General features: G+C 49.6%; 1 protein-coding gene and 1 long non-coding RNA gene across 7 annotated transcripts in view; one reads left to right on the top strand and one right to left on the bottom strand.

Moving 5' to 3' along the window:
- Chi (LIM domain-binding protein 2 Chi) overlaps nucleotides 1–21,984 on the bottom strand; it is a 95,165-nt gene that overhangs the window by 44,322 nt on the left and 28,859 nt on the right. For 2 of the 6 annotated variants that reach the window (XM_076540080.1, XM_076540079.1), the window contains exon 1: nucleotides 1,404–3,839. The exons of 3 other annotated variants lie outside the window; for them this stretch is intronic. In XM_076540080.1, the coding sequence (XP_076396195.1) occupies nucleotides 1,404–2,314 (911 nt within the window). In that variant the 5' untranslated portion in view covers nucleotides 2,315–3,839. Of the gene's footprint in view, nucleotides 1–1,403; nucleotides 3,841–21,984 lie in introns of those variants that run through there. One more of the 6 variants, XM_012285807.2, reaches the window with a different exon arrangement.
- LOC143265833 (uncharacterized) overlaps nucleotides 5,944–21,984 on the top strand; it is a 47,495-nt gene continuing 31,454 nt past the window's right edge. The window contains exon 1 of the long non-coding RNA XR_013040587.1: nucleotides 5,944–12,956. This is a non-coding gene — a long non-coding RNA (uncharacterized LOC143265833). The remainder of the gene's footprint in view (nucleotides 12,957–21,984) is intronic.

Below are 21,984 nucleotides of genomic sequence, written 5' to 3' on the forward strand. Positions count from 1 at the left end.
GAAACGCAGTCCACGCGACTGTCAGAATGCACCTGACTCACGCGAACGTGCTCCTTTTTCGCCTGTCCACGCGATAATTGCTCGATAATACCTTGATCGATCGTCGCGCCCAAAAATGGAGCTACTGCTTCGAAATTCATCGATTGCCCCGGCGAAAGTTGCCAATAACCGTTATCCTCGGAACAACTGCTCCTGTTATTATTTCGACGAAGGGTCCAAGACTCGAATTTACGACACACAAAATTTCGTTTCGGTGTTCAGGGGAACAATTCGCTCGTGGCCACGTTTCGAGACACGTTCGACCGCGCAACGGTCACCAGAAAGATCCTGGTCGAGCTATGATAACGGATTCTCCGGGTATACTGTTACTACGCCCGAGAGAGCGTAGTAGCGAGAGATCGCTGAACGATTGGCACGGAACGAGAAGTATTAGGCTGTAAAAGAACCGTCTGAATCCGGTCGCGACCAACAATTTCGAACGTTTCTAACTGTTTCGATGCCCGAAAATCGAGTTCATCCTGTAGAGAGAACATAACACGGGGTATCGTTTTCCCGCCCAAAAGTGCTAGTCCCCTCAGATAGGGTATCCAGCATGTAACACGTTTGTGGAATCCGCGAGGAGACAGCGAGCGAACGTCGCGTTTCGCACGAAAATTTCTTCGTTCACGCGATACGCTTTCTTCGAGGTGGTCGCGTGACCCTTTTCTCGAAAGAAAGCACCGCCACACGATCCGGAAACCTCTTGGACGATCGCGCGACTGCCGCTTCGCGTGATAAAAAGTTGTTACGGTCGATGTAATGGCGGATTACTTATTTATATCGCAGCTTGATCCCCTAATCGCGGCAAGATTGATCTGAACCGTTGTCGTCGAACGGTAAGAGGGTTCTCTCGACCGCGTCCGATGTAAATTCGACCCGTAATACGCGCGTATTTTTTCACCCCCTTCGTTGAACAGCGTATAGCTCGTGCTCTGGATGGAAAAGCTCGAAGAAATCCGTGAAGGCTAAATAGCTACGCCAGGTTGACTACAGAGAAAACAGGCTTTACGCGGTCCGCGAAAATGAGATGTTACGCGCGGATCTACGTAGATTTGCATAAACAACCAAGGAAAGTTCAGCGTATTCTTCGAGACAGAAGAACCTTGCGCGACCACGTGGAACATTGATGCGATCTTATCGACGTAGTAAAAAAAGGTTCCTTCGTTCAAATCGCTGCCTATCTCGTTGAAAGCAATGCCGCTACGACACGCGATCGACAGATTCGGCCGATCGGCGTTAACCCACCGACGACCGTGAGCGTACGGATGAAACGCGACGTTTATCGGTGATTTCCGGTGTTGGTACTCGCGAGAATCGGTCATCGGCGAGTTAAGTTAAAGGATAGAAAGATATACCAATTTTACCTGAAGTAGTGGGATCCAAAAGGCGAGCAATAAAAGGGGTCGTTGTGCATGTGTGGTTGTCCGGGTACTCCGGGTCCCTGCGGATGAGCATGAGGACCCATCGGGCCAGTAGGTCCCGGACCGCACATCCCGGGTGCCCCTTGCGGTTGCATACTAGCCGGGCCCATCATGCCAGCGGCTGGGCCCATGGGATGGGGTCCGGGATGATGCGGCGAACCGACCATGTGAGGACCAGGATGATGAGGATGAGGCGACGGTCCGCCGCCGCCCATGTGCGGATGAGGCGCGTGAGGCGATCCGCTCATCATCCCGTGAGGCGGCATAGGGTGAGGACTCGGAGAAGCTCCGTTCAAATGGGGTCCACCGGTGACACCGGCGTGAGGCGTCGGTGGACCCCCGTGAGTCGGCGTGGTGGCCGGTTGCGGTGGCGGCAAACTAGGCGGTCCGGTCGGTCCGGTGGCCGCTAGCGGCGGCAGCGGGCCATTCGCCATATTGTTCAGCTGCGTCAGCGAGGCCGCCGCCGACGCCATCGCCTGCAAGGGATTCGTGGTGCCGCTCGTCGCGTTGACACCTAGGCCGGTACTGTTGATGCCCTGGCCGGTGTTGTTGGCGTTGTTGTTGTTGTTGGTGTTGTTGGCGTTGCCGGTATTGCCGACGTTCAGGCCGTTGTTGGCGGCGTTACCGTTGGCGTTGCCGTTGCTGGCGGCGCCAGCGGTGTTAGCGGCGTTGCTCACACCGCCGCCAAGGGATTGCAAGGAGGGCGGCAGCGGCGGCGAGCCGGCGGGGGGCGCTGCCGGGCCCCCGAGGCACCGGCCCGACGGACCGGGGGCGGTTACGCTGCTGGGCGCTACCGGCACGCCGGCGTGCAGTGGTATTCCACCTGGGGGGCGCTGTGCCACCCTTACCGGCATTACTCCCCCCTCCACGACGCCGTTCACCCTCTCCTCGAACTCCCGCCGGCCTGATGACTGCTGTACGAGCGCGGGAATCCGTTCTCTTCCACTGGACGATGCCGTACAACTTCTCCTTCGCCGATGGTCCCGATCACGGATTTACGATCGCTGCCACCTTGTCCGCGCGATCGATTTCTTCCTTTTGTCGATGCTCCGGCGATCGTACGCGACCAACGATCGAATACGAATTTTATTTAGAAACTCATCGATCACCCTGAGTAATCACCGCGAGCGTAGGTTCACCGTGGCCAATAAATCACTGCACTTCGCGCGTATACTTTTGCTCGTCCGCGAACTCGAGCGACCACGTGCCCTTGGTTAGGGGCGGTTCGGACGGAAGGGACGGGCAGCTCGTTTCGAGTTTCTCGATACTCCGACTTCGAATCAACATTCCCGAGACGAGTCCAGCATCGAACGCCAGTGTTCTCCTCTTTCACTGGCGGGATTCGTTTCGACTCGCGTAACCTTATCGCGCGATTTCTTCGATCCCGAACCGAAAAACGCACTGTACGCGTGCCACCTGTTCGCGTCCACCGTCACAACTATCGTCGAACTCGAGGATTACGAAATCCCCGAGGAAACGATCCTCGAAGAGCACTCTCTTCCGGTACACTCTTTCGACGAGGCGTATCTCGTCGTCGACGCACTGCGAAGCTCCGTTCACCGTGGATTATCACACACTTTGGTCAGGTTGTTTTTGCCGCACAACGACGCGAACGCGATCGTTTCGCTCGACTAAACTATTCTACGGGCGAGTAAGAACTAAGCAGCGGCGGCAGCGGTAGTTAATGCCAGCGGTCAGCTAGGCATCCGCGGGGGCACGTGGCCGTCACGTCGTCGGCGTCGCGGTGCGCACCTACGTCGCGGACCAACGCTCCTCGTCTCCCGCCGCCCATCCTGCCGGCCTTCTTCTCCTCCTTCGGGCAACGCTTGCCACCGATTCCCGCCGGGAACCTTAGCATCCCGTGTTGCGCGGTCGCGTCTCAGTCGCCGCTCGGCGACCCGAACACTAAGCCCGCGCGAGCACGCTGCTGCTTTCCGACTGGCTCGCCGCGTTTCGGCATAGTCCGCGCGACGAACGCTCACCGCTCGAGTGCACTATTCCTCCTTGTTTCGCGAACGCCCACGATTTCGACTCTCGATCTCCTCTTCGACGCTCTTCGAAACGATTTGCCGCCAGACGATCACTCAAGAACACTGCGAGCACCGTGATCGCGCGCGCGCGCGCACTCTCGTGTACACACGCGATCACCACCAACGTGAACAGAAGAAGAAGAAGAAGAGGTTGCAGGGTGGAAAGTAACAGAGAGAGAGAGGGAGAAAGAGCGAAAGCGGGAGGGAGAGAGCGAGAACACGACGCGGGACAACACACGTAGCAGCGTGTCACGAAACAACCTTAGACACCGTCCGCGAATGCCTGTATACTCGACGAGAGCAATCGCGTTACTGCGGAGCGGCAGGCGTGGCGGCGCTGCCGTCGCGTTCGAGCTTTCGAGGACAGACACGACCCGTTGGAAGGGGAGAGCCACGCGAGGACACCGAGTGGGAGAAGCCGAAGCGGAGCCACGGCGAAAGGAACCTCGGAAGGGAGCGAGGCTCACGCACGCTCCGAAAAGGTGGGGAGCCACGTGAGCGTCCGATGCCCGACAATGCCCGACGATGCCCGCTGCCGTGCCGCTCTGTCCACGGAACCAAAGCGACCAGACGCGAGACGAGCCGTGCCACCCCTGGCTACCACCGAACCCCTTTTTTTCCACGACTTCTTCGCGCGCTCTTTCCAAGGCCCCCAGTGCGCTTTTTCAATCCGTCGATTTCCTTACCATCGATCGAGCAGAAACCTCGAAAATATCTGCGAGACCAACCGGAGAGAAGAAGCGACGACTGTCCGAAGGGATAAGTCTTCCTATTTGGCAAACGATGTCCTATCGAACGTGGAAGCCGTGCGTTCGTCAAAGTCCACTAAAAGCCAGTTTCGCTCTCCGAATCGCCGGTGGTCCCGAGGAAACGGCGTAGAATTGATTCCGTTAAGATCACAGAAGCCCAGAAATCCGATTTATCGCGTTCGGGGTCAAGTTGAACGCATTTGTACGGGCGTGATGAAGAAGAATGGTCTACTGCCTTGACGCGCGGCGCGTGCGAAAACGACTACCATCGTTCCTTCAACCTTTCACCTTATCAACTTTCTTTCTTTTCCAAACTCCTCCTAATCCAATCTTTTTACCCAACCAAACAAATTCGAGACTACTTATCGAAATTATCTATGCTATTATACATTTAATTAAGGAAATAGCAACATCGAAATTATCCTTTCCCTTTAAAGGAGTCCAACTTTTCGCGGTAAAATCTTCCCGGTTTTTTCCTCGTGACCATTTCTCTTCATCCGGTTAATCTTCTCTTCGCTGCAACCGACGGGATCGTAGGATATTTCCTTACCGGACAGAACGACATCGAGTCGATTACTTTTTAATCCTAAATTACTTCCCTCGTAATCCACTTATTAAGGCCGGCCTTTTTCGAAATCAGATTCGCGAAAAAATGCTCTCCCTTCCATCTCTAAATTTGACACAGAAATCGTATCAAGTATTGTCTCCATATCGTATACATTGTTAGTGGGTCAATTTCGAAACGTAAGTAGAGACCCACTACGGTAGCTCTCTATCACGGAAGTGTTACGTAAAAAATTGTGACGAATCAAATGGAGAGTACTCGAAACGAAGAGCGCGTAGAACAGGTTCGAAACGGTACAAAGCTAATAACGAGGCCCTAACCGCGACCTAAGGAACAGGACAGGGACTCAGGTAACTCGGTACTCCGGCTCGCAGGTAGAGTTTGAGACAACAGGTATCATTGTCCGAGGGCCAACAGTGCCGCAAGGCGACCGTTTTACAAAGCGCTGGAAATTCCAGGTACCCTCCCTCTGTCCTTTCACGGAAAATAAACTTTTCCTTCCACCTTCCTCGCTTCGTTTATCGAGAATCATCCAACCGGCTGATACAGTTTCCTCGATATAGAAGAACGCTCGGAGACGCTCGTTTTCTTTTCCATTTGCTTCCTTCGATTGGCGTCACTTGGTCAGTTTGACTTGTATATTCGGCGACGAATAAAACGTTGCGCTCTTGCCTGGAGAATTTATTACCGAAGCTTTTATTGCGCGTCCAGTAATTTTCGGAATACCGTTAGGTAGGGTCAGTTCTGGTTTTTAGGGTCGCTTTCGAATCGTAAACGCGTTCGAATGCAATTTGTTCGCAGTTGCGATGTTTCTTCCGTCAGCGTAGTTTTTTTCAGTGTTCGATTATGAGCGTTAAATTGAACATCGATCAAGGATTATTCGGGATTATCAAACGTTCTATGGCATATTAATCGATCAGGTTCGCCCACAGTCGCATCTAAGACCCCATCTTCAGGGGATTTCCAATGAAATTTCCTTCTGTATGCGTGGGCGGTGCATGTTTCTGGTCTACGCGACGACCTTCTAGCAGAGTTCGGTCCTCGGATAGAGTACCAAGAATTCCCTGGGACCATTAATCTGCTGCCTGCGACACCCAGGGTCCGTTCCCTCCCCCCTTTTTTTCGTCAGTCACCCCCTCTCTTTCGGGCCAGGTAAGCGTGGCCCAGACCGATCCGTGGCATTGTCCGAGAAACGTTGGTGAAACGAGTCAGGTTGTTGCACCGATCAGAAACCACTATCGCGACCGGAAGCGACCACGATCTTCCAGTTACAGGGAGCTGGAGGGGTTAATTGCTCCGACAAGAGGGTGAGGTGCGTTGATTGTCGCGGAGAACTCCAGAATAAGTTACCACTCGTGAATCAGATCCTCCGTTTCGTATAAATTTGCATAAATCTGTATTTTAAAAACGTAAATCGCGGTAAGTGTCGGAGCGTTCTTGCAATATTTCCGCAGGGTACGCAAGGGTAAACGGACATCGAAGTGATACGATCGTTTTTTGTTCCCTTCTCTAAAGGAGTATAGTCACGGTGAAATACTCGGGATTATCTGGGATAATTTTGGCTACGGTCGAGGGTACTTAAACCCTGCCGGACAATGGATACCTTTAGCAATATCGAACACTTCCTTTTCGCTACCTACAAAACTGAGCTACGAGCAGTGATCGAGTATCGGAAGTTACGCGAGTTTCCACGCGGCGAGTAGACGCCGGTCCAGCTAGGAATGTTCAGGTGAATCGTCGAAAGTTCCTCGGATCGAGCAAGAAAAGGTAAGGTAAGGCAAGCAGACCGACAGGCGTCGCGCAAGAAGGAACAATTAGAGGCCAAATAAAGACGAAGAAGCGAGTCACAGTCGAGCGGGTTCGCAACGAGCGTGTGTGTGATTTCGGTCACGCCGCGCGCCTGTACGTTGACCCCCGTAGAACCAGAGGAGAGAACGGAAAAAACGAAGAAACACGGGTGCAGGCAGCTGAAAAAGGGAGAGAAGAAGACCGACATCGCCGTGAAAGAGAGAGAAAAAGGGAACTGAAGAAAGGTAAAGGGAGAAGGGGAATGTACGAACGAACGAAGAGAGCATTTGCTCCTCACCGTTCGTTCTTTCTTCTTTCTCTGCACGGAGAGGGTTCCTCGACTCGAGTCGACTCGACTCGACTCACGGTTCGAACTTGCTCGTTGCCACCACCGTCGGGAGAACCAGGAGTAACCGAGCAAGATGGAACCGTGGTGCAACGAGGAGAAACGTTGCCGCGAAGAAGCTGGTAGGAAAGAGACCCAGGTCGGAGAGAAACGTTCTGGAGGCTGAGAACTCACTCGAACACTGATCGAGGTATACACGGGTCTGGATCGCGAGTTAACCCTTGGATACCGGGTCTCGAATGACCCGGTCTCGCGTCCAATCGAGTGACACTGGAAATTAATCCGTCGCGTTTTAATATCTCTACGTTTTAAAAATGCAGTATAAAACTCGTATTCGTATACTCTGGAAAAGATTCAAGTCTCCGTTGGGTAATTATGAGGGTTTCTAAAGTTCGTCTATTTTTGGGCATCTCGAGGTGATTTATTCTGAGAAACAGGGTCACCTGTATCTAGCCGATTGTAAAGAATCGCAAAGGGTTGGAGGGACATGAAAAATGTCCAGATAGGACGATCGGGTAAAAAAGGCTCGATAATCGCGGAGCGGATTGTTGAACGTATCGAAAACAGCTCGACGACCGCGGGGAGTGCAAAGTGGCTTCTTTAAAGTAGAGTATCCTGTCGTGGCCGATAAGTAATCTTGTACCGGAACACTGGAGGCGTGGATACGAGCCCTTTAAGAGCAGTTCGCGTGTATTCGGCATGCGTATTACGCGTGCACGAGATTTGTCACGCGCCTAAAGTTCTCGAAATCGTAAAAGAAATTTGGACCTTTAACTCCTCGCTCAAGAATTAATGTACGCCATGAACTTCTACATAATTTGCACAGAGAAAAAAAACAATTTCGTCCAAGTCAATTTGATCGTTGAAAATACACGGAGAGGGATACAATGAGGAAGTTGCAAGCATCGATGGTCAAAGGACGCGGTCGAACGCGTGCAAAGAAGCAATTTCGAATCTCCGAATAGCAGGTTGAATGGAAAGTTTGCTAGATCTCGAGGAGATTCGTGTTCAGCCTGTGGCGGCGATGTCGCCAAGGAGTTAGCGGACAGCTACGGGTTAGATTGAGGCTGATCGGGTAACCGCTAAGTATATCGAGCTTAGAGTACTTCAGCGAGAGCCATCGATGGCCAAGGGTGCGATGCTTGTTTGCTCAATGACGCTGGGCTACCGAGGCGTTTACGGATCTACAGGTGACTTCCTTGTTCGCTTAGGCTGTCTCCTTTACTTCCACGATTAATTGGGTTTTTAGGGCTGCTTCGAACCGCAACGACGACTCGAGTACAGGACAAGCTTGTAGGGTGAAATTGAAATTCGTTGTGCGTCCAGGAGAGAACGTAAACGATGGGATAAGGAAAGCGAGTTAATCTCGGTTCCCCTCGAAACGAAGTAATACCATAGATATTGTTCTACCTTGTATATCCACTGAATGATCTTCAAAAATTTTTAAAAGACTCGATGGTAATTCTTACGGCATCTAATTGCAGGGTAAACATGTATCGTTTCACAAATACGGAGATTCCGACATAAAAAGCAAACAAGTTGTTTAGATAGGTGGACACATCGAGACGGCGAACGTTTCGTCGCAGGGGAGTAAACGGTAATCTTTAGAGGTCATCTAATTATGCGGTAAAACAGCGTTAATTCGCGGTTAATTTCTTAACGAGATAACTCGCTGGCAAGGGAAAGGGTGGCGCGGTTAGAGCCTCTAATGGCTCCGCGTGGCTACGTCCGGCTAAATGAAATAAAAAAAAAAACGACGAAAGAGGGAGAGGAGTGGATGAGAAAAGAAACGGCGAGAGCGGTGTGTTAATTAATTGGCGCGTAATTAAAAGCCACAGCGATACACCGTAGTTGGCTTGTCCCGCGAGTCGATACACTTCAAAGAATCCGTGAAGCTGAAAGATATCGGTTTAGCAGGTGCTACCCCGCGACAAGTATACCTTTCTTTTGCCTCGCGACACAGAACGTGAAACCGTACGCGTGAAAAATCACAGTAATTAAAAGAGAGAGGACAGGAAGACGATCGAGTGGACGGATCAAAGGGTGCGTGGATCATTCCACAAATTTTGCCTCTTTTCATCCGACACTTTTCTTCGAGCGTGACTCCTTCTTGGACAATTTGATGTTGCTTTCCAGTTCTACCAAAATAGAGAGGCTTATTCCTCCGTTCTTGGCTAAAGATATCCTTCTGATTACTGGATTTGTAGAATATGGAATACGACATATGTATATAGAAAGCGTAGCACTTATCGTAATTAAGCTCCAGTTCTTCTATCGCTTTGCGACGTTTCGTAATGAAGAGTGCAATCGAAAGTCCGATAAAACCAAATTAATTAAAATCCATATACTGTCGCCTTAAATCGTGCTAACAATAAAGTCGAAAGACTGTAGCCAAACTCGAGACCAACAAAAATTTGCGACACTTCGATTCGCTATCGCTCGAACGGGTAGAAAAATGAAAGGGTAGAATCTTTCATAAAAATTCCCGTTGTTTCTTCCGCATCGATGCCCGTCGAGATAATCGATGTTAAGCCGCGCGTGGGCGGGAAAATCCGCGTTCGCAAAGCGCGAAACCGCGTCGAACGTAAAGATCAAAATAATTAAATGTCGCGATGGCGTTACATCCGTCGTTACAACGGTCCTCGAGACGATACTCCGAAGCGTTCTCTTCTCGGGGATCATTAAAGGGACGAGCTTGACGAAGATCCACTCGACAGAAGCACAGGTGAAGGTTCTTTTTCTATTACAAATATAGCAGAGAATCGCGCCACGCTTTTGCAATCGAGGTCGCAAGAAATTGATACAGCACGATCGAGATAATTATTGTACGAATCAGTAGCCATAGAATCATCTTGGGATCGAAGGCAGTAATTAGTAAAAATAATTCCACATCCTTTGCACGAAATCCAACAGTAAAAATACTTTCGGAAAGTTAAACCGCTCGAATTTTTTGCCGACAGAAAAAAATATACTTGGAGAGAGCAAAAGTGTGATTTGAAGTTTAGTCCACGCGTCGTAAATAAGATTCATAAGCCATGCTCGTATCTATTACTTTTACCGCTTCCCTCAACGACCGTACGAGAAAAAACGACGGAAAACACGTGGGATCGAGGATTCCTCCGCGGAAAAGTTTCTCCCTTGCTTTTCGCTCCACTTTTGGCCCCCGAGATTATTCCCAGCCGACTTTGAAAGTCGCTACGAAGTTTTTACGAGCCGTTCGTTCGTGCGACTACGTCTTCTTTGATAGTCTGAGCCATCTCGTGTTTTCTAATTGCGCCGATCCTAATTACATCGATCAACTTGGACTCGTGTACAAACTGTGTGCATTCGCGTACTTTTCGGACTCGAAATTATTGGTAATTACAACTTTTCCACGCGGAAGTCGAGACAGGTGACTGTTCATTGTTGGGTAGACCTAACGATTTTAATATTCGATACACATGTCTCGTTACGACAAATGATTTATCATCTTTTTTAGACATTTTCCACGCGAACATTTATTTGCTTCAGAAATTGATAATTATACGGCAGAAAGTAACGCCATGGCTCGTGACAGATTCGATTTTAATTAAAAGATTAACTTATCGTGAAGTCTGTATTCGTGTCTGAAATCACCGATAATATGATATATGATTAATCGTGAAGTGTAGTAATAAAAAGTTTCGATGTCGTAAAAGATTAGGATCTAAAAAGACCCACCGACAAACAGGTTAGCGTTAACGCATCCCTCGCGAAAGCAGCGAAATAATTTATCTCGTCAAGGGAGAACCTCTTCCAATTTTCGAAATTCGTGACTGAGAACCACTGGCTACGCTCGGTCGAGTCTAGCGAGGGGGTGAGGAACGAAGGAAGGTGTGGGTAGGGGTGGGTAGACCAAGAGAGTAAGAGAAAGAGAAAAGGGAGAGAACGAAGCAGCGAGAGAGAAGGAGAGAGAGAGAGATAGAGAGAGAAAGCGAGAAATAGAGAGAAGGGTGCCGTAAGGGGGTTGGATGGAGTAAGAGGGGGAGCAGAGGTTGGTGCCAGGGTAGGTTTTGATCAATATCTCGCCCCCACCCCACACCACCCTTCGTGACGGTACACCATACCCCCACCAGAACCCCATCACCCGACCACCATGAATAACCAAGACCATATAGCGGCCTGCAGATTAAATACATCGTGGTACCATACGATCAAACCACCCTCAACCAAACCCACCCACCTCTGCCACCCCTCTCGTACGTGCCCACCGCCTTCACCGCCACCTCCACCCACGTCGACAACCCAACGACCCTCCTCTTTAACAGCTACCACCGCTTTCAACGTCGTCGACCATCGTGTTCCCATAAGAACGACTGATTTGCCGCACCACCGAGCCGAAAGGGGTGGCCGTGAAGCGACGCGGAGAGGTGGCCAGGGTGTGGTGTGGCGGGTGGGTCGTACGTGTACCTACATACGTACGGACGCGTGTGGATACGCGCTACGGAAACCCCTTTTCCTCCGCATTCCGATCTCTCGCGTTTTCCCACGGGACTTTGTCCGTGCAAACGTACGCGGCAAGGACAACGTCCCTCAGGGGACAGTTTTGCGACACCACCGGATCGCGGAACGACGGAAAAAGAGCAGGACCGGAGGCGGTTTGATCCACGTGTTTTCCCAAAACCGCGGTTAAGAATTTTCCATGGACAACGTTTCGAGACTTTCGCGTATCGCAACCTTTCGACCAAGAATTTGGAATTCGGCGATAGAAAATAACGAGGCGACTCCTGGCTTACGCTCCTATCTTCCCGATTCTAGCCAAGTTAGTTCTCTCAAAATCGAAAGCAAACGGGAAGCGATTAAACGAAGCCTACGTCGCAGTTCCGAGCCTCTAAGAAGATATCGCGAGTTTCGAATACTCAGGATAAAGTAACGAGAATTGTCAAGAGTCTGGAAGTTGTCTGATAATCCAAAGACGCCGGGTAAAAATAATTGTCCGTATCTGAGAATAATCAAGTTTCGGGCGTGGAGGGGGCCCGGGCTCGGTGGTTTGCTATTAGGCGCTAATTTAGTTGTAAGCTGTAGGGTTGTCAGGAATGAAAGGGGTCCTCCGGGACGATGTTCATCCTGATAGAGAAGCGGCCGCGCTCCTCCTGTTTCTTTAAGGAACGCGCATTAAAAGGGGATGGAAACGGACACGAAAGTGTAAAGAAATTCTTGAAATTTGATCTCCACTGTCCCTCTTTCATCCTGTCGACCCTTTTCTTTAAAAGTTGCCACGACAAACTTCGCGCACCTTATACAGACGTTATCTCGTGTACGTTCCGCTTCTTTAACTACCGACAAATTGTGCCTGGCTCCGTTTCGACCCAAATTTGAAAAGGTAACGACTGTTTGACACCTGAAGTACCTTTCTGAAAAACTGCAGAGAGGACACCTTAACCGGATGGTACTAGCGGAAGTTAAAAGACGGAAAGTTCGCGTTTGACCAGGGTGCGGGTTGGAGAACCTGTAGCTTTCGGGCAATCAGATTGGCGGAGATACGGCAGGCGTACGGTCGCGCGCGTGTACGCGTCAATGCTCGCGTATAAATCAAGTATAAACAATGTACAAGTATTAGCATTTCAATGAGCGGTACGAGCTGCAGTAACATTAATTACCGGACGACGATATGCTTTTTACTATAACACGTAACGCGTTACGATATCACGTTGGTCACGTGGCTCGGTGCGTCGTGTCGCCACTCGTACGATAGGCGACCTCTTCGTTATCCACCGGTGGCCGTGCGTTAAGCGATAACGCTGTTTATTATCATCTTCGTAACTAATGCTCCGCAGTTAACCGTCTAATCTGCGAGCAACGTATATCTCGCGCCATTAGAGAGCACATTTTGCAATGGCCGCGCCATCTGTCACGTGTCTTTTCAACGGCTACCGTATCCTTATCGGGAATGGTGCGTGGACAGGTGTAAACTCGGTATCCTACGCGACAAAAGTCTTTACTTCTGGTCATTACAACTTGCAACTTCAACCTCGCTTATAGCAACATCGATGCTCCAAGGTATGTTGCACTTTCGAGAACTTCGAATAGGCTCGGTTACCTCGAAACGTTTCTTTTCGCGCTTCCGCGGTATCCGTGCCTCAGAGTCCCTACAACTATTTACACCTGATCGTCTCGCCCGCTGATTACCCTCACCTTCATCGAGTAAAAGTTTCACGCGCGATAAAGTCCGTTGATCCGATTAACAGGTAATTGGTTAAGTTTCGACACGGTGAGTTTCCATCGGAAATTCGTGGCAACTTTGGTTCTCGTCAATTTCGTGCGTGTAAAAGTATGACATCGTTGGTCATATGTTCCGTTGAAAATCATCAGGGTTCAACGAACCTTTTTCCTCCTTTGAGTTCTAAGGATTTAAACGAGCTCTAAGTTAGCTAGAGTCAGCATCGACCCAAAGTTAAGATATTCTAGATGTCCAAACAATCGCCGCATTCAAGGTCCAAAGTGACAAAAGACAAAGTCAACTAGTTCTGTTTTCGCGCGTTAAGATTCAGACACGTCGGTTTCCTGCGACGATCGCTCGAAGTTGGCGCATCCGACGAACCAGACTGTTATTGAAATACTTGCTACGTACTTATCCGCGCAAGTATTCGCGATCCAACACAGACGATAGGTCAGGAGGAATAATACGGGCAGATAAATTGAAGCTACAGTTGGCCGAAATTATCGAAAAATCGATCTGACCGAAGGAACCCGGCGATCACGGAACTCGAGAACCCGTACAACTTCAAAAGCAGCCGTTTGTTGTTGCTCGCAGATTAGCAAACAGGTTTCTCTCTGACAGACCATCCTCCGCAGGGATCTCTGTTTATTTGAAGTACCGGCTGGGGTAAGAAAGGAATTACCGGATTCGATCGAACTTGCAACGTTTTGATCGATTAGTCCAAGATGTACCGTAGGAATCTCTTCCTCGAGGCATGCCTCCCCCTTTCCTCTTCTTCTCGAAGCAATCACAAAGTTTCGCGGCATTGCCTCCGCTGCCGCGTCCAGGAAGCGGTCATTTGTATAAACAGCTACGTCATCGCGATTCCGAGAGTTCAAGCCAGCGTTCACGCTTCAAAAATAGTAGCGACCGCGCTACGGAATCAATTATTCCCTAGTGGCCAATCAGAAATCCCTAGGTAACTCGCCGAGACGTCCTTCGATCACGCGACGATGACTGGTCCCGAGAAGCGATTAAATCTCCTGGGTTTTTCTCGCGGAATTATTTTCAGAGATGTATCGCGAAACGAGGCGATCGCGGATCGAATTGTTGGAAGGAACGCGCCAGTATAGACGCGAAGAAGGAAAAACGAGAGTTCGATTTCCCGAAACAAGAGGGAAAAGCGTTCACCGGGCAACGTTTGGTACCGGCAAAGCCTAGTCGTCGGTGACCGGCAACGACAACGGCAACCCGAAGTGATCCATCGCTTTAAGGTTGAGCCCAGGTTCGTTGGTTCGCGGCTACGCCGTTGCTACTCAGGATTCCAGTTCCCTCCCCCTTCCCTCTGCCCCTCACCCAGGCCATCGTTCGTTCCAGCTCGGATCCCCGCACCCTCCGGCAAACCCAACCCAACGCGCCGGGAACCTGTTCCGCCCTTCCTCTCTCTTGTCGTTGTCTTCCTCTCTTCTCCTCGTTCTCTCTTCTTTCCTTCTCCATCGACTACCTTTCTTTCTCTCTCCCTCTCTCGAACGCGCACACTCTTGTTCGCTTCGTCTCTCTCTCTCTTTCTCTCTTGCGCTCTTGCGCTCTAGCGCCGAGCTGCAGCGCGTCTACAACCGTGGATATTACTGTTGCGTGCAGGACGAGGACGGAACGAAAAACAGAGAGAGAGGGAAGAGGCAAGAGAGAACAAGAAGAACCGAAAGTGGGAGAAGAAGAGAAGGAAACAAAGTTCCGTGCACGTGCGTGTGCAAGAAAAGAAGAGCAACGCGAGGGCAAAGAGGGAGAAAGAGAGCGCATCGTCCTCCTAGAGAGAGCGAGCCGAGAGGAGAGAAAGAAACTCCGTGCACGCGCTGCCATTGTTTGCAGCGTGTGTCTTTCTAGCGTTTTCTCTCTTCTTTTTTCTCATTCTCTCTCTCTTCTCTCTCTCGCTCTCGACTCTCCGCACCTCCGCGTTGCTTCGCTCGTTCTTTCTGCCGTTTGCGCGCTCTGTCTCTCCCTCCTCCCCGTCGCTCCGTTTTCGTCTTTTTTCTTCCACCCGTTCGCTCTTGTTCCCTCTTTTCGAGGGACTCTCGCGGCTCTCCCGTTGCAGCTTCTTTTTTTCAGGTTGCTGCCACGATTTTTGCCTATCGGACCGACCTAACCAGCCGAGTGGACTCTCGCGGCAACGAGGTGGCGCGAAAAGGACGGCGGGGAGAGGAGGTGGAAAAATCGACGGGGACGCAAGGTTACTGGAAGAAGGACGTAACTGGGCCGATGATCCTGCCGGAGACAGAGACACCGAAAGCCTCATCGACCTTTCTTTTCAGGCGCTGCGCTTTTTGTCCCGAACAAACGTGTCTCTTCTCTCGTACCTCTCCCTCTCTGTTTCTCTCTCCGCCGGTGTACCACGACTCCTCTCTCCTTCTCTAGTGTTTCTAACACCACGGGAGATCGGAGAGAAGACGTTACCAGGACGATGATCCCCGCGAGAACCGTGTTCCCGCGCGACGAACGACGCTTTTGGCGGGAAATTCGAATCGTCGCGTCGTTCGCGCGTCTCGAGTATCTCGGCGCGAATCGTCGAAACGTTTCTACGGAGCTTCGATAGATGTATAAATTAAAGTTTAAGCGCAGCGCGCGTCGGAAGGGCATCCAAGCGAAACGGAGTACAGTATCGAGCAAGCGACGACACTCCCGCGCTCGCTCCTTCGAGAAGAGGACGGACGAAGATTTTTCGAGCGTACGACTTCTAAACCAGTTTCCGTATACGCGTTCCCCCGCGCCCTCGTCGTAGATACTCTTCTTCTTCTTTTCTACGACGCACAGCGTTTTGCACGCGTACGCTCGTGTGCGTGCGCGCGAGACGAGAAAGAGAGGAAAAGGTAGGCAGTAGAGACGATCCAGGGAGACGCAACGCTCGGACACTCGTTTTTTCTGTCGCCTTTCAAACAGGTTTTACATTCGGCCAATATTGTCGTAGTAAAGTGTTCTTGTTTACCGTGTCGATAAGCTTGTCGCGTATCTTTTAAGCGGGTGCGCTTGTTGGGCGCCAATGGGAGCGGAGAAACCCAGCTCGGAGGGGAAAAGGGACGTTCGAAAGGAGATCCAGTCGGAGAAAGAGAGTCTTTCCGATTCCGAACGTGGAACGGAGAAACCGATAAAGAAGAAGCGAAAGAACCGAACGAGAGGAAGGAACAAGAAGCGCAGGAAGAAGGGAAAGAAGAAAAGTGGCAGGCCTATATTTCGGCGTACACACTGAACGAAGGAGCTCTCGTTATTTTTTCTTCCGCCTCTTCTCTTCTTATTTTTGAACTCGTTTCTGATCCTTTTCTTTTTATCGTTTTCTCCGCTCCTTCGCTACCGTCCAGCATTTTTCTTCCACGAGATCCTCCTTCCTTTTTGCGTCACATCATCCTGTTCCTTTTTCTTCTTCTTCTTGTTCTTGCGCCGTATAACCCGAGCCACGGTTGCGTCACTCGTCGAAAGCGCCCCGTTAACGAAACGCGTCGACGACGCTCGTTCGCTTAACAACGCGATTAGTATGCAAACGCGCGTGGACGAGATCGCTCGTCTATAGGATTCGGTACGAACCGACCACGAATAAAGACAGTCGTGGGCGAGATTTATAAACGGATGAAAAGATTTGACCCCATTTTTCAACATCGACGACCGAGCTTTGACGGTTCGGTTAAGTTCAAGTACATTAATTTGATCGATAGCATCCGATGAGCTAGATGCGTGCGAAATTTCCAGATTGGATACCAATGATTTTCATCGCCGGAACGCCGATCGAGTCGAAAATGCGAAAAGATCGATGGATCGAACGCGCGCGCAAACACGTGCGGAGGCATAAGTTTAAACCGTGACGGTGAACACAGAGATCGTTTCAGCGTCGAATTCCCCCGTAAAGCCGGACCACAAATATCGGAGGAATTGGAAACTCGTCGATGGCGTTCCAGTCAGGGAATGCTACTTTCGTCAAAAGTGGAAGAATACGCGCGACGAGGGGAGAGTTCGAGGCCCAGGGGGAGAACGCAGGATCAATTGAAACGCGCCATTACGCGACACGGATAAATAACCACGGACTAATATTTTCATGATATCGAAACGTGCCTATTAATTTTGATCACTGTATTTTCCGATAAGAAAATTATTCGTACACGTGTCAATCTGAAAAACTTGTTTTAGTCGCTGAGAAATAAATTGTTGAAAACGAAGTTTCTGACAGGATCAAGTCTAGCTGGATGTAGAAAATCTGACTTTTATAAGGATGGATAGAAGTCGGGTAACATCACCGAAACAACGACGGAACGATGTCAGCGGGGCAAGCACGTGAATTAAGCGACGTTGGAAATTAACCCCCTTAAGCCACCCTCTAGATTTACCCCAGGTGCTCGTCAGTGTCCGACCGTGAAACCGTGAGCGTCGTAAACTCGCTCGCTCGTTCGTTTTACTGTCGTAAGAGGACTGGCCTCTGGAATCCCGTACGGTATTCGAACGCCAAGAATCGCGATTAAACATTAACAGGCTACCCTCTTAGGATTCTTCTAGCGGACAACCTCTGATTCTTTGCGTCCTGGGACCGTCATTAAAATCTATTAAGCAGTGCTCGAAGAATCCTCGCTCTTTTGCACGGATTAGCGTACCATATGTTTCGTGAGATCTGCAAGATCATATTTCGATATCTTCCAAATGATGAGAGATAAATAAATAGAGTTTGTTATATAAAATAGGACAGGATCTTTTGTCGAATGTCAAAGAAGCCATCTTCTACGAAAACAAGTTTACGCGAAAGCAACACGATCACCTGGGGAAGTCCAAGCGACCACTTAACCCTGCTCGAGTAAGATTCTACCGTACTCTGAAACGATAGGGTTGACTCTGTTGGAGGAAACTCGACCAACTTTCTCGGATCACCACACGAACGAACCGGATCGACATCGATCGCTTATGATCTCGACTACCTCGAAGAAGCGTGAGACTTTACCGAAGGTTACACGCGACGAAAGAGGAGGGTTGCTTGTTGTTGCTTGGCACGTGCACAGCCAGGGTGAGAAGTAGAAGAACGTGAACGAGCGAACAACATGGACGCGAAGAAGAAGAAGGGAGGCTAGAAAGAGATAGGCTCTCGTGAAAATTACCGGGCCGACTATACGGCCCTGAAGAGCGCGTCATCCCCTTTAACCGGGGGATTGAATTTTTCCCCGACGTGGAGCTCCTGGCACAGGGTGCGCACGACTCTGCCGGCCTGAACCCACCCCAACTCGCCCACTCATCCTCCTGGTCCCTGACGGAGAAAGAGAAAAAGGGGTGGTGGCAGGAGTATACGTGTACAGTCTGTCTCACAAGACCATACCCCGGCTGTTTATGAAATTCGATGGCAGGGGGCTTAGATCAGCGATACAACGCGTGGACATACAGCGAAATCTACGATCGTGTTCGTAGATTAGAAAACCACATGGGTCTTTGATATCCTGGCGATTTTGATAGAATGTATCGGAGGAGCGTACAACGTGCGAAAATCGAAGGTGAAATAATTAGAGAAGAATGATCGGTATTTGTAATTGCAACGTGTCTTACTACGCATGGCTGTATCTACTAGCGGTTAATGCGTGCAATGCGTATTGTGGACGCCACCGGTGAACGACACCACATATTCAATACGATCGAAGCAGCATTACTATATTGATTCCGTGCGGCAAATGGAAATTAAAAATATACCTCTGAGATACTGAATAATTAGAATTATAATCGTAGTTTGTTTTTACTTGGACGCGTTAACCGCAAAAACAGCGAGAGGAGAAAATAAGATTAAAAGACAGTTAATTTTTCGAGTCCTTAACTCGATATCGCAAGTTCTGCTCCTTTTTCTGTAATATTTGATTTAATCGAATTTGTGTCCAAGGAGTCCGGTGTTCGATGGTTGTTAAGTGCTTAATAGTGTTTTCTGTGTAATTTCGATTTATATATAACATTTTACGCGAGAGATAAATTTTCATGAAGATATCGTGGATACGCTCTTGTGAGACAGACTGTATGCGTGAGCGAGAGAAAGAGAGAAGAAGGGAGGAGGACCCATCCCCTTCTCCGCGGACAATAATTCTCCAGTGGTCGCAGAGGGTTGCCCGTGGCAACTCTTCAGCATTCTGTAGACGAGCTGACGAGACGAACGCGATGAAATTGTCTCTTGCTAAACCACCCGAAACCCTCGCCACCCGCACCATCATCCCTTTTCCGTCTCTCTCTCTCTTTCTCCCTTCCTCTTTCTCTCTCAATACCGGTTGTACGTGGTTGTAGGAGGCAAAAAATGCAAGAGCAAAGAGGGTGGCGAGGGAACAGGCGGGTGAAAAAAATAGAGAGAGGGTGGATGAAGAGGAGACGACGAGGGGGTGCAAAGTAACGGGGAACAGGGGTGGATTCGTTGGGAATTTCGCGTATCTTCGACGCCGGGGGTGGCCGCGTTTAATCCCTCGGGCTGTATGCGAGAAGAAAGAGTCCTGCGGGGGCTGCGATTAAGAATCGGAGGCCCTACTTTGGCCAATGTTTTTTTAGTGCCGTCTTCAAAGCAAGGAATATTCGAAGGAGGGGTGGAAAATGACGAAGGATCGGGAAAGGGTGGATTTTTTGTCAGGATTTATGCGATCGATGATTCACAACACGCGTAAAAAAACAAGAATGAACGTAATAATTGTTCGAATCACTGTTTCGTTCTTGTACCGTCGAGTAACAAAATTTTTGCGCCCAGTAGTATAACGCGTAACGTGTCGGACACGAAATTTATGCCGAAACCTATCCAACGACGGGATATCCGTCTGAAATGAATCAGTTTTAATTCTTCTCGCCGACATTATCCGTTTATCGGCGCGATAAATACTCCTCGAAGAAAAAAGACAATGCGAGTCGTGGGATCAGCGGAGTCCTCGGACTCGAAAAAAAGCGAGGAGCGAGAAAGAAGAAATAAATTAAAATAAAAGAAAAAATAGGAAAACGAACGAGCAGAAAGGGACAGACAGATAAAAGGGAGATCTTGAAAAGGTAGTCGACGTGTTCGCTTTGACGGATCTCCTCGTGTCGCCTCAACGACCAAGCGGATTAGCGGCGGATCGTGTGCGTCCGTCCGTAACGAACCGCTTCGCGAAACTTGCACGGTAGCCCGAAAGAGGAAGCTCGAAGAAGCGAGAACGGTAGTCGAAAGAAGGACGAGATTCCTGTATAATAATTCGATCGACGATCCGCTAATCCAATGGAATATTTTGACACCGAGCTTAAGTGTCTGCGACCCAGGATCAGACGACGGCAAGCCACGAAAAAGTGTTCGCGTGCTGCTCGTCCTTCGAGCGACACGACCGATTACATTAGGCTATTAATTAACGTCGCGAGAAGCAAATTAATTAATTACCGAAGGGCTCCGTCGCTGCTACAAGCGATTAAGGGTAGCGACTGGACCGATATGGATATATGATAACACTGACACGATTCGATACCACTGTAACCGACGGAAAGTGTCAAAAGTTTAGCTACTTAATATCAACTTTCGATACCGACATTTCCCGAAAGGATATCGAGCCAATCCAACGATACTTCGCAAAGATATCGATAGCAGTTTCAAAATTTTCATCGCAGAGTCCGACTGGAAAATTGATAAGAGTATCGAATACCATTAACGGCAAAGGATACAGTGGCTAAACGGTTTCACGGGTTATCCTAAACGCTCCTAGAAACCGATTAATCCACGCTGCCCGCGGCAAAGCTCCTTTAATTTAGCCGCAAATGATTATATGGACACGAGTCACCAGCGTTGCGGTGTTCTTCCATATATCCATTTCGTGTAAAGAGCTTAACGAGCGGATTACACGCGTAGGTACTATCGGATCGCGACAAAAGGAAGCCGCGTTGTCGTCGATTTGATACGGAACGCCCAGAGAACCAACGTGTACCAGCACGCGGAACCACGTGTGACTCTATAGTCTGCGCACCGCTTGCTCTAAGCCGCGATTGCGCGATGCTCACCGACTGCGGAGTTGGAGCGCACGTTCGCGATCTGGATGAAAAGTGCCTCTAACCACGTCCGATCGCCACTAGTCTACGTGGTCGAATCGAGGTGTCAACGACTCTTTCTCTATTAACACGGAAATACATTACAAAAATCACTGTACGCTTAATCGAAACATGAACTTTCTTCGACCAAAGGGCAAACAGATCGTTCATATGAGTTTTGAAAAAATTCGAACGAAAGTTACAAAAGCCTAGAGTGTCTAAGAGCCTAGAGAAGAATCGGAGAAAACGTAGAAAGAATGAAGAAACCCAAGAAGGAATTCGGGAAGAACCCAAGGAACTGATCTGAACATTTCTTCTCCGATGCATCCAAGTACACGTCCTTTAGAAAAATTACATTTATTTTGTCGATTGGCAAGCATAATCGGCAACTGGATATTATGGAGACAAGTGGTTAAACAGGGCCGATAGGAGTCGTGGGCAGAAATTCAGCGAGAGCGAACCTCTTGAACCGATCCTTCGAACGTTCCAGTTTTGTTAACGATTGAACGCGATAGTTTCACGGCGTCATCTCTTCCTTCACACCCTGTCCTCCTCATCCCTGGCCACCATCGCCGCCAGCACCCCGAATCGCGTCTGCGGACGAGGTGGAATCATAGGGTGGTTCAGAGAGCTCGTCGAGAGAGAGAGAGAGAGCTGCTCCAGGGGAATCAGAGGACAATACTATCCCCGCTGACTCAGTTTATGGCTGATCATTCGACCCTGGCTCTTTCTCTCTCTCTCCACCGTTTTGTCCAAGTATTTCTGTCTTTCTCTCCTCCCTCTTTTCCTCGTGTCTCCATCTACCACATCTTCTGGTTCTCTGCTTCTCCTCTCCTCTCCTACGTACATAGAGATATGTATACACGTGCA

This window comes from Megachile rotundata, chromosome 15 (assembly GCF_050947335.1).
Source record: "Megachile rotundata isolate GNS110a chromosome 15, iyMegRotu1, whole genome shotgun sequence".
NCBI classification, from domain to species: domain Eukaryota; kingdom Metazoa; phylum Arthropoda; class Insecta; order Hymenoptera; family Megachilidae; genus Megachile; species Megachile rotundata.